Below are 21,273 nucleotides of genomic sequence, written 5' to 3' on the forward strand. Positions count from 1 at the left end.
GCTGTTGAATTTCATATTGCTTTCCTTTTGGATTCTCTTTTCAGTTTAACCTTTCTACTGACTATCATGTAGTAGTATCAATGATACGTAGTGGTAAGAGCAGTAATAACAGAAGTAATAACAATTTACTACAGTAGTAATAACATTGATAATATAGTAGTAATAACATTAATACTATAGTAGTAATAACAGTAGTAATAACATTGATAATATGGTAGTAATAACATTAATACTATAGTAGTAATAACAGTAGTAATAACATTGATAATATGGTAGTAATAACATTAATACTATAGTAGTAATAACAGTAGTAATAACATTGATAATATGGTAGTAATAACATTAATACTATAATAGTGATAACAGTAGTAATAACATGAATAATATAGTAGTATAACGTTAATAATAAGTAGTAATAGCATTAATAATATAGTAATAAAAGCATGAACAATATAGTAGTAATAGCATTAATACTATAATAGTAATAACAATAGTAATAACATGAATAATATAGAAGTAATAACATTAATACTATAATAGTAATAACAATAGTTATAACATTAATACTATAGTAGTATAACATTAATAATATAGTAATAAAAACATGAATACTGTAGTAGTAATAGCATTAATAATATAGTATTAATAACATTATTATATATTATAAATAACATTAATAATATAGTAGTAAACATTAATAATATAGTAGTAATAGTGGTAATAACAGTAATATGAGCATTCATAATATAGTAGTAATAGCATTAATAATATAGTAATAAAACATGAATAATATAGTAGTAATATCATTAATAATATAGTAGTAATAACATTATAATATAATATAAATAACATTAATAATAGAGTAGTAAAAGCATTAATAATATAGTAGTAAAAGCATTAATAATATATTATTAACAGTGGTAATAACAGTAATATGAGCATTAATAATATAGTAGTAAAAGCATTAATAATATATTATTAACAGTGGTAATAACAGTAATATGAGCATTAATAATAGAGTAGTAAAAGCATTAATAATAGAGTAGTAAAAGCATTAATAATAGAGTAGTAATAGTGGTAATAACAGTAATATGAGCATTAATATTAGAGTAGTAATAGTAATACCAGTAATAGTATTAGTAGCATTAATAATAGATAGTGGTAATATTGGAAAGTAAACCAGCAAAAACAGGAGTAGAAGTATAAATATTAATGTTACCAATAGTAGAATGTAATGGTACTAATAGCCATGTTTATAATATAGTAGTAGTACTAGTAGTATAATAGTGGTAGTACTAGTGAAAACTGTCCTTAAGTGAAAGTACTGTTACTTTGCACATCCAGTACACAAAGAAGACTTTTAAAGCTGCAGCGTGGTTAGCGTTAGCTGCTCATGCTACATGCTAACGCTACTCTCTATCGCCGTAGTGAAGCTGGGCGTGGTCACATGACGGTCACGTGACACGGCGTTGAAGCGTCCTGTACGCGTCACAAAGGAGGACGAGCTGCTTCCAGACAACACGAGCGCTTCATTGTCTACATTTCAGTGAATATGTTGAAGCCGAATGAAATAGTTTTCAGGATATTTAACGTTTCTTTCAGTGCATTTAATGCTGGAGTTGTTTCTTGACCGGGCTTGTACGGAGACAGTAAAGTGTTCCATGGATATGAGATATGAGTTTCATCATCATAGCAGAGACTCCAGTAAGAGAAGACGTATCTCACGACGCGCTCACCGCACGCTGAAGAACGCGTGACGCCGTGAACGTAAGCAGCTGGCATCAGAGAAGACGCGCTGTGTTGTGTCACAGAGGAACATGAGTGTGTGTGCTCATGGTTGTTGCAGCTGTTGCTGGGACATGATATTACCTCATGTGGATAAAACATGATCCTAGATGCATGTGTGTGGCCGTGACAACATGATTCTCTAAAACACTTTCCTTCAACCGTCCTCTTCTACATTGTGTCACGAGACATGAGAGTTGGAGCTCTCCAGGTGCAGCTGCATCCATGTGTTCAAACGTTCACCATCTCCACACCTTTGCAGAAAAGAAACATTTGAATAATGCAAAACAGGATGTGTGTGTGTGTGTGTGTGTGTGTGTGTGTGTGGCAGCCATAATTACACACAGTGCAACTGAATGTAAAATCACACGCATACATTATTTCACCTCTGCACACGGTGCGTCTCCACTGCATAAACATGCCCACACACACACCCACCAGATCACACACGTGCATAAACAGCCCCTCCACAGAAGTGACATCAATGTGTTGAAAGCCATATATATATATATATATATATATATATATATATATATATATATATATATATATATATATATATATATATATATATATATATACAGAAGCCTCCTCATCAGAGAGCAGGTCCACTCTGCTGCTCTCTGTGTTTATTAGTCCTCACTGGTAGCCGCGCTACTCGTACTGTTATTTAACATTCTGGGCAAGAGGATGCTCACCAGGGGCTGCTGTGGTCATGAAGCAGAGAGTGTGTGTGCGTGTGTGTGTGTGTGTGTGTGTGTGTGTGTGTGTGTGGTGGAGGGGGTTGGAGGAGATGCTGTGTATAAATGTATGAGTCATCGGCTCCCCAGAGGACACATTAGTTCCATGTTTGTTGTCCGCTTTAATTTTGTGGAGGCTGTGTCCTCTCCAGTCTCGTGATGATATCAAAGAAGTAGTGCTGGTAGTACTGGTCTCAGTGTCAGTACTGGTATAAATGGCAGTAGCAGTAAGTAGAGTGCTGTTCAGGTTGAAAAGAGGTGTCCCTTCACACAGGCTCATGTGTCTCATCCTGATGGCAGTGTGGTCTGATGAGCTGCAGTGAGAGCAGCTTCTTCCTGCAGGAGCAGAAACATTCTGTCTGCAGTGGACAAACACACAAGTATTGAATATAGAATATCCCCCATGTCTCCCTGCAATGACTGTGTACTTCTACCCTCTTCATCACGCTGATGGCTCACTCGGTGCTCGTCTCATGTTCCACACAATCTTTTGCACAGGATGCTGGATCGGGCGTCTTCTCTCCGGCCGGATTCCCTGTTAGTGTTTTAGCTGAAAGACAAGCGTGACAAACTTTTTATTTCCCCAGTGCAGCACTCGGTGATGTAGGACGGTAACGCAGAGCTGCATTTGTCTGAGCGTTATGAGGAGTTTGTTACAGCTTGAATTCCCTTTAATTCCTCTTTGCGACTGTGTGTGTGTGTGTGTGTGTGTGTGTGTGTGTGTGTGTGTGTGTGTGTGTGTGTGTGTGTGTGTGTGTGTGTGTGTGTGTGTGCTGATAGCAGCTCCTACTTTCTCTCCAGATATGCCTTTTTTCTTCCGACCCTTTATCGACTTGGACAGACTAGTTTGTATAGTAACGGATGAAAGGTCAACTGCATGGTTCATGGCACGATCCTGCAGGGCACAGCATCGTATCCGCAAAGGTTTAGGCCCTTTGTGAAGCTTATCTGTTCCACTTTCCCAAAGAAGAGTCCTCTTTATGCTTTGAAGGATTGAGGAGGTGTTTAGGTTTCAATTAAATTGCCATCGGCTGGATCAGTGATTGTATAACTAATAAGATCCAACGAGGATACAAACCACAAAACACATGATCAGCCCTTCAAACCCGCTTGAGAGATTCAATTAGATGATAGCAATAGATTCATTAGTGCCCATGATATGCACACTGATCGCTGCTTATATCATTTAATGAGACACAAATAGATTATTGTGAGCAGCCCACCACGCGCTCTATGGACGACTCCACCCATCCACTGGATGAGCGCTCCTCTTCCTCTCATCCACTGGATGAGCTCTCCTCTTCCTCTCATCCACTGGATGAGCTCTCCTCTTCCTCTCATCCACTGGATGAGCTCTCCTCTTCCTCTCATCCACTGGATGAGCTCTCCTCTTCCTCTCATCATTGATGAGCTCTCCTCTTCCTCTCATCCACTGGATGAGCTCTCCTCTTCCTCTCATCCACTGGATGAGCGCTCCTCTTCCTCTCATCCACTGGATGAGCTCTCCTCTTCCTCTCATCCACTGGATGAGCTCTCCTCTTCCTCTCATCCACTGGATGAGCGCTCCTCTTCCTCTCATCCACTGGATGAGCTCTCCTCTTCCTCTCATCCACTGGATGAGCTCTTCTCTTCAAACGCAAAGGAACTTCTTGGGAAATTTGCTAAATTGATCAAGTACTTGTTTCCGAAGCTTAAACGTAATGTTTTCCCATCACAGAGTCCCTCGTGCCAACGAAACCCTGCTGGACTCTCACTACGGACCCACGGTCCACCCAGCAGGACCTGTATGGGCCTTCATTATGAATTAGATATCATCATGGTTATGTGGTTCAGTCAACAGGTCTACTTATTGAAAGTCTCCATGAACCTGTTATTCTGGTCAGTTACATTTAAACTGGAGTGAGTTTATACATCAGCAAAAAACACATTGAAAATATTATTATTTGAAGATGAAAATGTAATGGCATCCTGAAAATAATGTATCTTCTCTGATGTCATTTCTGTCACACTATATATATATATATATATATATATATATATATATATATATATATATATATATATATAGAGAGAGAGAGAGAGAGAGAGAGAGAGAGAGAGAGAGAGAGAGAGAGAGAGAGAGAGAGAGAGAGAGAGAGATGCTGTGGTACCATCAGTCACATGTCCCGGTCCTCTCGTCCTCTGCAGGTGGACGACCTCAAGGCCAAGCTGGCTGCTCAGGAAGTGGAGCTCAAGCAGAAGAACGAGGACGCGGACAAGCTGATCCAGGCAAGAACTTGTGTTATGTATTCGACAGAGTAGTACGAGTGTCTCACGTGTCTGTTGTTACTTCTTGTGCAACTTTTGTTGCTGCCGCTTGAAGTCTGTCAGCAAGTTGACACGTAATGCCACTTTGTTTCTCTTGTTCGAGATAAAACGAGACAACTTGTTTGTTATTTCCTGCGTCCGTGCTGCACCACCACGTCCCCTTCATAAACCCCCAGGTGGTCGGCATCGAAACTGAGAAGGTGTCCAAGGAGAAGGCCGTCGCTGATGAGGAAGAGCAAAAGGTGGCGGCCATTGCTGTGGTGGTCAGCGGCAAACAGAGGGACTGTGAGGAGGACCTGGCCAAGGCGGAGCCGGCGCTGCTGGCTGCTCAGGATGCCCTCAACACCCTGAACAAGGTCAGCTGCTCTCACATCGCCGGCACGTCGCTTGACTTGCTCCATGACAACCTCCTCTCTTGTTCTCTGCTTTTTAAAGGTTGTGATTTCCTGTTTCCAGCTTCAGGAATACGTTCTGTCCACACAGGCCTTGAACCGTAGAGGAGATTATTGAATCACAGGCTTTAGCTGGATCTTTGCTGAAATAATGTCTTTTTTATGTTCGGCAGGCATTTCCCTTCATCCTCTCATCCCGTGCAGGTTTATGAGCAGCCTCTGGGATTTCTAAAACACCCTCTGTGTTTAAAGGTGCTCGCTGTTCAAACAAGCAGAACAGACAGTTCAATCACTGCTCAGGCGCTCTAAAGATGCTCTAATTACAATTCTCTGTTGCCTTCCCAGAGTCAGCACAGGTTCTTCTTGCTTTAGTCTAATCTTCTTTTCATCGCCCTTCCTCTCTCTTCCTCTCTCTTCCTCTCTCTTCCTCTCTCTTCCTCTCTCTTCCTCTCTCTTCCTCTCTCTTCCTCTCTCTTCCTCTCTCATCTTCTCTCTTCCTCTGTCTTCCTCTCTCTTCTTCTCTCTTCCTCTCTCATTCTCTCTCTTCCTCTCTCTTCCTCTCTCTTCTTCTCTCATCCTCTCTCATCCTCTCTCTTCCTCTCTCATCCTCTCTCTTCCTCTCTCTTCCCCTCTCATGCTCTCTCTTCCTCTCTCTTTCTCTCTCTTCCTCTCTCTTCCTCTCTCATCCTCTCTTCTTCTCTCTTCCTCTCTTCCTCTCTCTTCCTCTCTCTTCCACTCTCATCCTCTCTCTTCCTCTCTCTTCCTCTCTCATCCTCTCTCATCCTCTCTCTTCCTCTCTCTTCCTCTCTCTTCCTCTCTCATCCTCTCTCTTCCTCTCTCATCCTCTCTCATCCTCTCTCTTCCTCTCTCTTCCTCTCTCATCCTCTCTCTTCCTCTCTCTTCATCTCTCTTCCTCTCTCTGCCTCTCTCTTCCTCTCTCTTCCTCTCTCATCTTCTCTCTTCCTCTCTCTGCCTCTCTTCCTCTCTCTTCCTCTCTAATCCTCTCTCTTCCTCTCTCTTCCTCTCTCATCCTCTCTCTTCTTCTCTCTTCTTCTCTCTTCCTCTCTCATCCTCTCTCTTCCTCTCTCTTCCTCTCTCTTCCTCTCTCATCCTCTCTCTTCCTCTCTCTTCCTCTCTCTTCCTCTCTCATCCTCTCTCTTCCTCTCTCTTCCTCTCTAATCCTCTCTCTTCCTCTCTCTTCCTCTCTCATCCTCTCTCTTCCTCTCTCTTCATCTCTCTTCCTCTCTCTTCCTCTCTCATCCTCTCTCTTCTTCTCTCTTCCTCTCTCTTCCTCTCTCATCCTCTCTCTTCCTCTCTCTTCCTCTCTCTTCCTCTCTCATCCTCTCTCTTCCTCTCTCATCCTCTCTCATCCTCTCTCTTCCTCTCTCTTCCTCTCTCATCCTCTCTCTTCCTCTCTCTTCCTCTCTCATCCTCTCTCTTCCTCTCTCTTCCTCTCTAATCCTCTCTCTTCCTCTCTCTTCCTCTCTCATCCTCTCTCTTCCTCTCTCCTCATCTCTCTTCCTCTCTCTTCCTCTCTCATCCTCTCTCTTCTTCTCTCTTCCTCTCTCTTCCTCTCTCATCCTCTCTCTTCCTCTCTCTTCCTCTCTCTTCCTCTCTCATCCTCTCTCATCCTCTCTCTTCCTCTCTCTTCCTCTCTCTTCCTCTCTCTTCCTCTCTCATCCTCTCTCTTCCTCTCTCTTCATCTCTCTTCCTCTCTCTGCCTCTCTCTTCCTCTCTCTTCCTCTCTCATCTTCTCTCTTCCTCTCTCTGCCTCTCTTCCTCTCTCTTCCTCTCTAATCCTCTCTCTTCCTCTCTCTTCCTCTCTCATCCTCTCTCTTCTTCTCTCTTCCTCTCTCTTCCTCTCTCATCCTCTCTCTTCCTCTCTCTTCCTCTCTCTTCCTCTCTCATCCTCTCTCTTCCTCTCTCTTCCTCTCTCATCCTCTCTCTTCCTCTCTCTTCCTCTCTAATCCTCTCTCTTCCTCTCTCTTCCTCTCTCATCCTCTCTCTTCCTCTCTCTTCATCTCTCTTCCTCTCTCTTCCTCTCTCATCCTCTCTCTTCTTCTCTCTTCCTCTCTCTTCCTCTCTCATCCTCTCTCTTCCTCTCTCATCCTCTCTCTTCTTCTCTCTTCCTCTCTCTTCCTCTCTCTTCCTCTCTCTTCCTCTCTCATCCTCTCTCTTCCTCTCTCATCCTCTCTCATCCTCTCTCTTCCTCTCTCTTCTCTTCCTCTCTCATCCTCTCTCATCCTCTCTCATCCTCTCTCTTCCTCTCTCTTCCTCTCTCTTCCTCTCTCTTCTTCTCTCTTCCTCTCTTCCTCTCTCTTCCTCTCTCTTCATCTCTCTTCCTCTCTCTTCCTCTCTCATCCTCTCTCTTCTTCTCTCTTCCTCTCTCTTCCTCTCTCATCCTCTCTCTTCCTCTCTCATCCTCTCTCTTCTTCTCTCTTCCTCTCTCTTCCTCTCTCTTCCTCTCTCTTCCTCTCTCATCCTCTCTCTTCCTCTCTCATCCTCTCTCTTCCTCTCTCTTCCTCTCTCTTCCTCTCTCTTCCTCTCTCATCCTCTCTCTTCCTCTCTCATCCTCTCTCATCCTCTCTCTTCCTCTCTCTTCTCTTCCTCTCTCTTCCTCTCTCATCCTCTCTCTTCCTCTCTCTTCCTCTCTCTTCCTCTCTCTTCTCTTCCTCTCTCTTCCTCTCTCATCCTCTCTCTTCCTCTCTCTTCCTCTCTCTTCCTCTCTCTTCTTCTCTCTTCCTCTCTTCCTCTCTCATCCTCTCTCTTCCTCTCTCTTCTCATCCTCTCTCTTCCTCTCTCTTCTCTCTTCCTCTCTCTTCCTCTCTCTTCCTCTCTCTTCCTCTCTCTTCCTCTCTCTTCCCCCAGCAGACAGCAGAGATAGTCAGTTGTTTTATTAACTCACAGCTCTTGTGTTCCCATGTGTCCGCCCCTCAGAACAACCTGACAGAGTTGAAGTCCTTCGGCTCTCCGGTGTTGGCCGTGACCAACGTCACCGCCGCGGTCATGGTCCTGTCGGCGCCGGGTGGCAAAGTCCCAAAAGATCGCAGCTGGAAGGCCGCAAAGGTGATGATGGCCAAAGTGGACGCCTTCCTGGACTCTCTGATCAACTTCAACAAGGAGAAGATCCCGGAGACTTGCCTCAAAGCGATCCAGCCTTACCTGCAGGTGAGCTCCTCTTCGTGGAAGGCCCTTCTTCAGCAGACCGACAGTGGCCCATTGAGGCCGCTGAGCAACACACTGATGTAGTTTACACACTACGGATGCTGAAAGAGCTTGAAGTCAAACAACCCGTAACTGATGTCCATTATCGTTGCTTATTCATTTAGTACTTGTCCCTCTCGTTGAACTCAGGATCCAGAGTTCCAGCCGGATCTGGTGGCCTCCAAGTCCAACGCGGCGGCCGGCCTGTGCTCCTGGGTGCTGAACATTGTCAAGTTCTACCAGGTTTACTGCGAGGTGGAGCCCAAGCGGCAGGCTCTGAGCAAGGCCAACGCAGAGCTGGCTGCTGCGCAGGAGAAGCTCGGCTGCATTAAGCGCAAGATCAACGTGAGCCACGGGAAATGAACAGCTGATTCGCTACATGCCAAGTATCTGTGTCTAAAGCAGGCAATTTCAATATCTACAATCCTGAGGATATAATATGAGAGAAAGGACTTGAAGTTACTGACAGAAACACAGAGGCGTGAATTCAAACTTCAGTTGCTGGCTGACGCTTGTTCAAACCAGACCGTTGGCTGAGCGATGACTTGTGAAAGCCAGACGTCTCATCCAGACACAACAGCTCCATCAAACCCCAAGATATGCAATACCAATGTAACGGCACAGAAATAGAATACAAACAACCAGAGGCTCTACCAAGGAGCAGAGATTCAGGATATGAATTATTGTATTGTATGAGGCGTGAGTGACAGTTGACACATGAGCTCTGCCTGAAGTGATAAAGCAGCAGCTTTTCATCAATAGAGCGCTGCTGTGAGTGTTGTTAAAGGCTTTTACTCTTCATTAATCTAAAACCAAATCCATCAACCTAAAACCCTATTGATGAAAGCAGCTGTAAGTAATTGTTTCTCGTGGCTCCTGACGTCGGGCCCATCGGCCCCAGCAGAGAGAGGCCTCGTAATAAGATCCGCTCGCCGCGTCGCTGTCGCTCCTCCGTCAGATCGCTGGAGTGCAGCGAGGGTTCACAGCCGAGGGGAATTAGCAATGCTCAGACTAATCTACTGAACCTGTGTGCCTCTCCACCGATTAATCCTGTTTGTCCTTGTGCTAATTGCTTCCATATGCCAAATAAATCCATAGCAAAGGGAACGATAACTTTTACCCAACTGTTCACACACTCCCAAGTTTCTTTCATGGAGAGACTTTAGCCTCCACTGCTGTTTGTCTCTGACGCTCCTTCAGCCCCACGCTGCACTTTAACAAGGGCCAATCTGTGTGTGTGTGTGTGTGTGTGTGTGTGTGTGTGTGTGTGTGTGTGTGTGTGTGTTTGTGTGTGTGTGGCCTATCAGCTCCTTAATGAGAACCTGGCCAAGCTGACAGCCAAGTTTGAGAAAGCCACTGCAGACAAGCTGAAGTGCCAACAGGAAGCAGAGTCAACGGCACGCACCATTTCCCTGGCCAACCGCCTGGTGAGGAGGGCATAACGGGGTCAAACAGAGGGCACACACACACACACACACACACACACACACACACGCACACACACACACACACACACACACACACACACACTCCCATCTGTCCCACTTGCTCAGATACAGTAGACACAGATGGGTTCACACTTGTCTTGAAGGACACGTAGTATACCTAAACTACTTTTAGCTCTGCTTGTCTCAAGTGCACTTCTATATATTTATATGATTATAGTTTATGAACGGATCATGCAATTTGATAACTTACCTTAATCTGTCTTTCGTAAAAATGGAAGAAGAAGAAGCTGCAACACGAGACTGGGCTTTTCTTCAGCGCCCACCATTTGTTGTGCAGGTTGATTTATGTACATGCTTTTATAAATGATGATGTCATACACATGATGTCAGCAGCTTGACTTCACAAACATGTAAGAGGAGTATAAATGACAGAAACAGTTGAATCTATTGATATTAAAGCATATAGAGGATTTATAACAAAGTATAAATGTGAATAGAAGAAATGAAAACGGACAAACAGAGAAAGATTCTAGCTTTTCCATGAACCGATATTTACACACACACGCACACACACACACACACGCACACACACACACACGCACACACACACACACACACACACACACACACACGCACGCACACACGCACACACACACACACACGCACGCACACACGCACACACGCACGCACACACACACACACACACACACGCACGCACACACGCACACACACACACACACGCACGCACACACGCACACACGCACGCACACACACACACACACACACTCAAAAGCTATTTTTACATCCGCTTGTTAGTGCAACTGTCTCTTTATTAGATGCATGGTACATATGTTTACGCACACGCACACACACACACACACACACACACACACACACACAGCTCCACCATCAGCTGCCAGTGTAAATGTGCTGCTGACAGCAGCAGCACATAAAGAGGAGTGTTGACAGAGTTAGTATGATAATGTGAATTATGCAGAAGAGGATTTCAAAAGGCCGACAGGAGCAGCAGAAGCACGAGAGGTTGTGCTCAGCTCGTCAGTCGCAGCTTGCTGAAGAGTTCAGAATCTCTGTGGTCGCCGTCAGAGCTGGGAAGAGAAGATATTAGGCCAAACTTAATTGATCCCTGAAGGCAAGTGGGATCAGTAGAGTAGAGGTGGTAAACAATATGAAAAGCTCCTAAAAAGGTCTTGACTTCAGGAGGCTGAGCAGTAGATGACTGTAGAGTGATCCGGGTGCCTGTGGAGGATGTGTCAGTCATGGATGTGTCAGTCATGGATGTGTCAGTCATGGATGTGTCAGTCATGGATGTGTCAGTCATGGACGCTCTCTCTGCGCTGCAGGTGGGCGGTCTCGCATCAGAGAACGTTCGCTGGGCGGAGGCTGTAGAAAACTTCAAGAAACAGGAGAGGACTCTGTGTGGGGACGTCCTCCTCATCACCGCCTTCATCTCCTACCTGGGCTACTTCACCAAGCGCTACCGAGTCCAGCTCATGGACGACAGCTGGAGGCCCTACCTCAGCCAGCTGGAGGTGGGTGCATCACGGGATAACTACATGTCAGCACTATGGAGCTCTGAACAAGCATCTGTGTGCTCGGGATCACTGAGCATGGAGACAACGTCAAAGAAACAGAATGATTACCTTCATTTCTTTAGGTTATTATAACGCTGCACTTACCAAAGTAAACACATTGCTCAGACTTCAGTCCTCTGGAGGACAGCTCAGAGCTGGCAGCAGGGAGCTGCTGCACATGCTACGCTGTCTTTCTGCTTCTCAACTCTCAGCCTTCATATTGGGATGATGTCACATTTTAATGTCAGAAAGTATTGCCTTTATAAATTTCAAAACATATTATTACAAAGACTAATAATGGACCTTGTTTGCAGCTTGAGGCGTCCTGTCAACAGTTTAGCAGCCATCTCTTTATACATGAATAGCTTTAGAGCTTCAGGGGTTTGTACCAACCTCTAAGAGCATTCATCCACCTGATGGAGTGATGAGTGATGGAGTGATGAGTGATGGAGTGATGGAGTGATGAGTGATGGAGTGATGAGTGATGAGTGATGGAGGGATGGGGTAATGGAGTGATGAGTGATGAGTGATGGAGGGATGGGGTAATGGAGTGATGGGGTGATGGGGTAATGGGGTGATGGAGTGATGAGTGATGGAGTGATGGAGTGATGAGTGATGAAGTGATGAGTGATGGAGTGATGGAGTGATGAGTGATGGAGTGATGAGTGATGGAGTGATGGAGTGATGAGTGATGGAGTGATGGAGTGATGAGTGATGGAGTGATGGAGTGATGAAGTGATGGAGTGATGAGTGATGGAGTGATGAAGTGATGAGTGATGGGGTGATGGAGTGATGAAGTGATGGAGTGATGAGTGATGGAGTGATGGAGTGATGAGTGATGGAGTGATGGAGTGATGAAGTGATGGAGTGATGAGTGATGGAGTGATGAGTGATGGAGTGATGGAGTGATGAGTGATGGAGTGATGGAGTGATGAAGTGATGGAGTGATGAGTGATGGAGTGATGAGTGATGGGGTGATGGAGTGATGAGTGATGGAGTGATGAGTGATGGAGTGATGGGTGATGAAGTGATGAGTGATGGAGTGATGAAGTGATAAAGTGATGGGGTGATGAAGTGATAAAGTGATGGAGTGATGAGTGATGGAGTGATGAGTGATGGAGTGATGAAGTGATGGAGTGATGGAGTGATGGAGTGATGGAGTGATGGAGTGATGAAGTGATAAAGTGATGGGGTGATGAAGTGATAAAGTGATGGAGTGTGTTACGCAGCTGGCTGCGCTGTGATTGGTCGACATAGCTGCTCATGTTTTCTCCTGTAATCTTCCTGCTCTGATGTAAATCAGATGCTGAATAATAAAACAAACCCACGTGTGCGATCATCTGAAATGTGTCGACAATAACTTTTGTATCCGTCACAGAAACAGTGAAATCAGCAGGTGTCAGCCTCCAAATGGAGTCAGTCGTATTTCATGATGTGTTCTCGGCGCTATCACCTGTCAGGTCCCCATCCCGGTGACCCCTGACCTGGACCCCCTCACCATGCTCACAGACGACGCCGACATCGCGGCGTGGCAGAACGAGGGGCTGCCGGCGGACAGGATGTCCACTGAGAACGCCACCATCCTCACTTCCTGCCAGCGCTGGCCCCTCATGGTGGACCCCCAGCTGCAGGGCGTCAAGTGGATCAAAGCCAGACACGGAGACGGCCTGCGCGTGATCCGCATGGGGCAGAGAGGGTGAGCGGCTTCAGGGGGTGCGCTGCTGCTCGTCTTCAGGGGCAGATCCTGACGGTTCTGCTCCTTGTCCTCAGGTACCTGGATGCCGTGGAGAGAGCGCTGGCAGCAGGGGACGCGGTTCTGATAGAGAACTTGGAGGAAACGGTGGATCCTGTTCTCGGTCCTCTGCTGGGCCGAGAGACCATCAAGAAGGGCCGGTAAGGAAGACCTCCACCTTTTCAAAAGGCCTTCAGTTTGTGAGCCAGGGTGAGTGTTGAACCTTACCTGGCAACAAGACCACCTCACCGCCAGGTTCTTCCATGGAAAGGTAGATTTAAAAAGTGTTTGATGGAAACACTCGTTCATAAAAGACTTCTGGAGGTATCGTGTGGAACTCTCATGCTCTCAGCACGCTGGATTCATAATGAACACCATGGCTCTGCCCGCCTGGATGACACAGTATTGTGTTGCATTGGCCTTGACTTTACCAAACTAGGACCTGGCATCAAGCAATACTGTGGTACTTTGGTCTTAACAGCAATACACACCTACTGTATGCATCAGATAAATACTGCTGAAGGCGTTACAAAGTCAACACGTTCAGGGGAAACACACGTTAGTAAAGACTATAAAAGATTACAAATGTTATAAAGGAGACATCATGAAATAATAGCTGTCAATGAGAGCCAGCAAATGAAAGGAGACCAGAGCACCACCTGTTTAAATGTGACACAGAAACTAGTCCCCAACAAATGCACATGTCCTCCTGTTTGTCCTCCTGAACGTCACAGCAGAAAGTGCTGACAGGTTATTTTTGTTAACAATCAAAAACACATAGAATACCAAACTTTAGTTGCTAGTGACCTGGTGTTCCTACACAGGAAGCAGTTTGCCATGAGCCCGGGTCTTGCAGTAAGAAACACTGATGAACCCCCTGCTGTCTGCTTTCATAACATCCTCCTTTTACAACCCCTTCCTCCATTTAGTGTCTCGATGATCAGAAGCTTTCTGCCTCTCTTTCCCAGGTGCATAAAGATCGGGGACAAGGAGTGCGAGTACAACCCCAGTTTCCGTCTCATCCTGCACACCAAGCTCGCCAGCCCTCATTACCAGCCGGAGCTGCAGGCCCAGTGCACCTTGATCAACTTCACCGTGACCAGAGACGGTCTGGAGGACCAGCTGCTGGCCGCCGTGGTCAGCATGGAGAGACCGGACCTGGAGCAGCTGAAGGTGAGGAAGTCAGAGAGATCCTGGAACAGATGTAGAGCAGCCAGGAGGCTCGACAGGAGCGCTCTACATCTGATGTCTCAGGAACGTGAACCTGAGCGGACATGAAAGCAGGATCTGTCACACTCTTCATGCGCATCAGGGAACAAACAAGTGCTCCACGCCGCACTCTTTCAGTTCCACGCCTAACCTCTCCTCAGTGCAGGTGTGGTCCGCAGAAGCAGAGAGAGGGCGGGGCCTGCAGCAGCCGGGCGCCGCCCTCTCAGTGCCCATCGGTAACATGCTGTGGTTGGTCCAGTAACTGAAAGGATGTGGACGTGCTCTCCATGTGGTCCACATGTCCTCCATGCGCTCTACCAAAACAGCTGAAGACCACCAGGTTCCTCTGAGTTCACGATGTCCAGGAGGGCACGACTCCTCCGACACCACGGATCCATTTGTAACCCGTTCTGGACCCATATTATAAATGCTCCTTTGTCTTTGTAGAGATTGAGCGATGAACTTCAGAAGTGAGTCGCTCAGCACATAAACAGACAAATGCACACAAACATTCAGACTCTGCACCAGAAAGTGTTTGATCAATCATTACAAAACTCGCAGAATACTTTTCATAACAATGTTGAACCTATTGTGAAATTAGATTAGCGTGGATATTTTCATTTAAACTATTGAAATATCCCCAAGAAATGTGCCTGACGGGATGCTGGTGTTTGTGTTGCCGCTCACTTCCTTTAGGCTGAAGGACACCAGCTGAAGTCACTTTGTCAAACTTTTTTCTTTCAGCACAAACAGGTAAAGCCTTGTGTGACGGAGAAGGGCATTATGGGAAACATTCTCACTTACATACTCATGTATAACAGGTACTACTTAGCTCGCATGTCATGTGTTAACTGATGTAATAGCACTGCGGTGTCATTATTTCCCTTCACTCGCTGCTCGCTGCATACCTCCTTCACTTATCCTGATGTCACACACTCATTACCGTCAGTGCAGGCACACCCAGCCGGGAGTGTTCCTGACCTGCTCAGTTTGAAGTATCCACATCTCAGATAACCATTGATAATATCAAGCCTTAAAGTCTGAGTGAAACAGGAACAGTTCACCCTGATCCGCTTCCCGCCGCACTCTTCCTCATTATCCAGCTGCAGGAATGTGTAGTTGTCCTCAAAGGAGTCTCCTCTTCTTGTTTCATCATTCATTTATGTTCACACGTCCACCTCTCCACAATCAAGAGGCAGGAAGGAGACTCTTTGAGTTGTATTTTCCTTTCTAATGTAGAAGTCTTTGTTGTGAGGACTCTGGCCTGTGAGCAGGAGCGGTGATGTCACCAGCCGTACGCTGCTGGTCAGGCCGGCGTGCGTACAGTGCAGCAGTAATGAGCAGCGTGTAGCAGTGAGAGCGCAGTGTGGTGTGAATGTAAATGTTCGTCATTACGTGAAAACTCACTTGGATCAAAGCTCCGGCGTCTAATGATGCCTCCGCTCGTCTCGTCGACAATCTGTCCTTTTCATGTCAGCCGTTTGAAATGGATTAGCCGCTGGTGCTACTGTACCGCAGCAATTAGACAACACAGTGACGCACTTCACTGTTCCTTAAACGCGTGGCTTGTTCAGGAGCTGAAGGGAAAGCAGGAGTCTCTCCTCTGGAGGAGCTCGTGATGCTGTGAACGGTCCACGACGCTGTCTGCATTGTGCTGCTTTTCAGGAGGCGCGTGGCCTCGGTTCAGACCTGCAGGCCTTCATGCACCAATCAGCATTATTAATAAATGGAGAGCTGGAGTTATTTTAAGCCTTGTGTCCCCTCAGCAGAAAGTGAAATGTGATTTAATGAAGCTTGTTTAATTAGCATTTCAGTGAGATCGGCGCAGGAAAAAAAAACAAGATCTGGAACTCACTTATCATTTTAATTAACACTGAAAGTTGAAGGTGTGTGTGTGTGTGTGTGTGGGGGGGAGGGGGTTCCCTCCAAGCTCCTTCCTATCACAACACGACCTGCAGGATGGAGCGCTGAATGGCTTTTTGTTGCCGGTAAACAAGCCGCCCTGATAGGATCAGCAGCCTGACGGCGGCATGCGAGCGCCTGGACCTGCTGGTGTTCTGACGCGCTGCCGTCAGACATGCAGGAGCTCAGCGGCGCCGCTCAGCCCGAGAAGAGCTGAGCGGCGCCGCTCAGCCCGAGAAGAGCTGTCGCTCAGCTGAAGGCGGCTCAGGAGCTGAAGATGTCAGCTTCCCGTTTGGAGAGCGCACAGGGAGCAGCCGTTTACCACAATAACTTCCTGCTCCGCTCCCTGTGCACAGATGAGCGTGCACAGATGAGCGTGCACAGATGAGCGTGCACGTGTGCACCCCTGTGTCTTCTTTGCTTACCCGACCTTCCGTGTTAATGAGAACTAAAACGCTCCACTTCCCAAATTACCTGAACAGGGCTGCTCTGTGGAACTCGGTAATCATTTGCCTAAAAAAATGATAGATGTAATATCTCATTTTAATCCCAATTAGAGTGTTCTGCTGACTGGTTAATTGTTTGTTTTTCCCCGGCAAGGGTAATTACAAGTACAATGTGCCAGAGGAAAGCCAATCATTAAACCGGACTCATTACCGGGTCCAGTTGGGAGTGTTTCAGTGTGGAGAGCGCTCCCTCGGGGGCCCGAGTGGGCCGGCAGAAGGTCACAGTGGACTCGCACAGCCGACCGTCCAGCATGCATCTCTGCTCCGTGACGCAGAGCAGGTCTTTCCTCATAATGACGCCATTACAGCAGCTTTTCTTGCTCCTGCTCGGTTTGGCAGAGGAGAGCTTTCCACCCACTGAGTGGGAAATAACGTGAAATTCAGAGCGTGTGAGATTAACAAGGCAGAGGCTCAATTAGTTTTAACAATGGTGTAAAATACTTCCCATCACCGCAATAGGAAACACTGTTATAAAGAGAGCAATTAAGCAGCGTGATCTCCTAAACTATCTGCTCCCATGCTGCCGTCTGAGCTAACTATGTCTTCTGTCATGGGAGCGTTACGCCAGAGAGGAGCTCCGCCCACAGCGCCGCCTCGTACACCGCCTGAACCCGCCGCTGTCAGCAGGCTGCAGGACGCACATCTCACTGCAGCACACCTCCTGTAATCACGACAACGCACAGGTCACTGAGCAAACCCCAGTGAAACACACCGTCATGGAGGACCGAGCGGGGTGACGCCTCACAGACGCGTTGCGCCTGTCGTCTTCAGCCAGAACAAAGACAGAAGCAACGTGTCTGAGGTGTTTCATCAGGGGACGCGGCCACGAGTGCACCAGCTGAGGGGAGCTGAGCGTTCTGCTGCGGTTTGCATCGGTTCATCATTCAAGACTTGGTGTTTGGTAGCGATTGATTCCCACAAGATGCAGACGAGTGTGTGTGAGTGTGTGTTCACCATCAAAGCTGCTTCCCTTCTTGCTGGAATCGACGGTCGGACGGAAGCTGGCTCATCCCGCCCAGAGCGCTCCCTTCATGGGTCCGGAGAGCCAATGCAGAGCATATTGATTGGTTCTGCCTTTGAGGCGTCCTTTAGTATTCATGTTCCTGTATTGACCCGCACCGCCAGCGTCTCCCACCGGCCCCGATTATGATGATGAGGCCAGACGGGAAGCTGACGACAACACGCGTGTCGTTGAGACACCTCTGACGTGTGCGTTCAGTCACGCTGAAGGTGTTGTGTGTCTGTGTTTCTTAGTCGGAGCTGACGACGCAGCAGAACGGTTTCAAGATCACGCTGAAGACGCTGGAGGACAACCTGCTGTCCCGCCTGTCCTCGGCTTCTGGAGACTTCCTGGGGGACACGGAGCTGGTGGAGAACCTGGAGACCACCAAGCGCACTGCAGCTGAGATCCAGGAGAAGGTCCTGTTCCATGTAACATCAGGGTTATAGAAGTAGCCTCTTCCAGTGATTGTCTTTGTGGGGCCAGGAAGTAGGCGGACTTGTTTCCTTTAGCCCCGCCTCCCAGCTTCCTTCTCACTCACATGATTCCAGGAAGAGAAGTAACTCTGGATTCAGCTATTAGTGCATATTTAGACTTTTAGAACCTCATTATTTTAATAAGAGCTCTTTTAGTTTTCTTTTTGAAGTTCATTGACCTTTAAATAATCAATGACTTACGTCTCTTTCCTCATCTGAGTCTTGGGGACGTGTTTGAGCCCAACGACATCACAAAGGTCATAACGTCTGCTGTTGGCCACCATGTCGACTTTGCTCTCTTCCTGGAGGCGTGGCCCACTAGACACGCCCATACCAACATGCTAATAGCATGCTAACACCTAATGGCAACAGGCCATTGAGGTGCTCCCTGGTCGCCTCTATGTCATGTCCTCATTATAAGGGGTAGTATTGCTATTATTTACAGTATTTTTTATAGCGGTTGTATTTTTACCATGTTTTATATAACATGTTTCAATCGTTACTTTGACTCTTCTTCTTCTGCACTGATGATGTCATTCATGTGAAGAGTTTGTAGGTTCCTCCTGAACGAGATGTGTTAACCGCTCTTCCTCTGCTCTTCTTCCCTCGAAGCTCCTTGCAGGTTGACAGTCATTATGCTAGATGTCAATGTGCAGGCAGTAATGTGCCGCTGCAGTGAGACGGCCCTTCTGACAGGGAGGACACGAGCTGCCGTTGCACATGTTCATTCCTCAGCTTGCATTTGCCTGGTAAAATATAATTGTGGCGTCCCACGCAGTGTGAGGACATTTTGGCTGGAAGCGTGAAATTGGAAAAGCTCTGCTCCTCACTGAGGCTGTTTTATTGAAACACAACGTCGTGTTTAACTGACTGATGAGCCCGAGTGCGTCTGTCTGCACACGTCTGCCAGTGTATGACTGTCATCCCGTGTCTCTGTCTTCACTGTAGGTAAAAGAAGCCAAGGTGACAGAGGCCAAAATCAATGAGGCTCGGGAGCACTACCGACCGGCAGCAGCACGCGCGTCCTTATTGTACTTCATAATGAACGACCTCAATAAAATCCACCCCATGTACCAGTTCTCTCTCAAGGTATCCCGCCTCCTGCCGTGTTTCCTGCCGTCTCTGGGGTCAGCCGGAGCCGCTTTACGCTCACGTCTCCGCTCCTTCTTCCATTTGTTTACTGTGTTTTATGCTCTTTGCTCTGCTTTTATTGTGTTTGTGGCTCCCTAATGTGGTTATGTAGAGCGTAATGTCTTTCATATTGTCAGCCCGAGAGGAGGCTGCCTGAGATATGGTTCACAATCACTGCCGGCTCCGTAGGCCGCTGCCGCGCCCGGACAAGCTCCTTCCCCACAGAATCCAACGAAAACACATTCAGAATATATACGTATATATATATATATATATATATACGTATATATATATATATATATATATATATATATATATATATATATATATATATATATATATATATATATATATATATATAAAATGTGTTTTTTGCTGATGTATAAACTCACTCCAGTTTAAATGTAACTGACCAGAATAACAGGTTCATGGAGACTTTCAATAAGTAGACCTGTTGACTGAACCACATAACCATGATGATATCTAATTCATAATGAAGGCCCATACAGGTCCTGCTGGGTGGACCGTGGGTCCGTAGTGAGAGTCCAGCAGGGTTTCGTTGGCACGAGGGACTCTGTGAGGTCATGCTGCCCTCCTCTGGTCCCTAGGCCTTCAGTGTGGTCTTCCAGAAAGCGGTTCTGAAGGCCGAGCCGGACGAGGCTCTGACGCAGCGGGTGTCCAACCTAATTGACAGCATCACTTCCTCGGTCTTCCAGTACACCACCAGAGGCCTGTTTGAATGTGACAAGCTCACGTACATCGCTCAGCTTGCCTTCCAGGTAGGGAAGGAGCCGCTTTCATCTTCTGCATGGTTTGTTTTGACAACACTTGTCATTGGATGAGTTGCTCCTGAGACCAGCGGCCCTGTTTGGATCTAATCATGTGGAAAGAAATGCTGTTTGTGCTGAAAATACAATTCAAAGTCCTTCCTGTTTGTTCTGTCTCCAGATCCTGCTGATGAATAAAGAAATAAATTCTGCAGATCTGGACTTCCTTCTGAGATACCCGGTCCAACCGGGGGTCATGTCCCCGGTGGACTTCTTATCCAACCACTCGTGGGGAGGCATCAAGGTACAGAGATGTGTTCTTCCAGCTCTGACATGTATTGCTGTGAACCACAAAGGGCTCCACAGTGTTCACTAGCTAGGAAGGCTTAGTGTGAAATATCATTCTGCTCATATCTGGTCAACAGAATAATGTGCTTACGTTTCAGATACGATGCATCACTTGTACTTCAGGGCAACTTTGAAAAACATTTGACCACTAGCTGATACCAGTGTTGCTGTTATTCTGCCCATGTGGTGCAATGGCCCTCAGACAGTAGCTGAACTGCTTTCAGCGTCCGGTCTCTCTCGTTAGCGTCGATGGACAGTTTGCTGCTTCCAGGGAGAAGTTTGGGCTCCAGCTGGCAGCGTGAAGGCCCATCCCGCCTGGAGAACGAGAGGGGATGAGGTCCTTCCTTCTTTTCAGAGAACCGAGGTTACACTAGTAACCTTTGTTTCACGCTCAGCTCCACTGTGATTCAGAGCTCGGCTCTGTGGTTCCAGGCAGCAGAGGAACTCTGCTCAACAGAGTTTCCTGCTGCAGAAGCACGGCGAGCAGCAGAGCTTCTCTCTGCTGTCAGATCAGTTTAGCGGATAACTAAACCCGACCGGCAGCACGGCGTTTCAGCCGCTCACGCAGTGCTCTCTCTGCACAGCCTAGAATATGAAGTTAACCTAAACCCTCTGAGGGTTTGGAAACAGCTTTCTCCAACTGCACTCAACCCCCAAGTTCTGTCACCTGACGTTCTTATCGCAACCGGAAACATAATCAGTCGGAAAGCTTTAGAGGAGGATAAGATCTTGAT

At 46.8% G+C, this 21,273-nt stretch overlaps 1 protein-coding gene across 9 annotated transcripts in view; it reads left to right on the top strand.

Annotated features, from left to right (window-relative positions):
* The window catches only part of dnah9 (dynein, axonemal, heavy chain 9), a 114,986-nt gene that overhangs the window by 69,862 nt on the left and 23,851 nt on the right, over positions 1-21,273 (top strand). For 6 of the 9 annotated variants that reach the window (XM_068583601.1, XM_068583602.1, XM_068583604.1 and 3 more), the window contains 13 exons: positions 4,713-4,793; positions 5,009-5,188; positions 8,162-8,392; positions 8,579-8,773; positions 9,736-9,855; positions 11,238-11,426; positions 12,929-13,164; positions 13,239-13,361; positions 14,169-14,373; positions 18,072-18,236; positions 19,242-19,382; positions 20,033-20,203; positions 20,373-20,495. In XM_068583601.1, the coding sequence (XP_068439702.1) occupies positions 4,713-4,793; positions 5,009-5,188; positions 8,162-8,392; positions 8,579-8,773; positions 9,736-9,855; positions 11,238-11,426; positions 12,929-13,164; positions 13,239-13,361; positions 14,169-14,373; positions 18,072-18,236; positions 19,242-19,382; positions 20,033-20,203; positions 20,373-20,495 (2,160 nt within the window). Of the gene's footprint in view, positions 1-4,353; positions 4,404-4,712; positions 4,794-5,008; positions 5,189-8,161; positions 8,393-8,578; positions 8,774-9,735; positions 9,856-11,237; positions 11,427-12,928; positions 13,165-13,238; positions 13,362-14,168; positions 14,374-18,071; positions 18,237-18,905; positions 19,043-19,241; positions 19,383-20,032; positions 20,204-20,372; positions 20,496-21,273 lie in introns of those variants that run through there. The other 3 variants (XM_068583608.1, XR_011077853.1, XM_068583603.1) reach the window with 3 other exon arrangements.

Source organism: Clinocottus analis, unplaced genomic scaffold (assembly GCF_023055335.1).
Source record: "Clinocottus analis isolate CAN_PGR_092001 unplaced genomic scaffold, fCliAna1.0.p SCAF_19, whole genome shotgun sequence".
Classification (NCBI taxonomy): Eukaryota; Metazoa; Chordata; class Actinopteri; order Perciformes; family Cottidae; genus Clinocottus; species Clinocottus analis.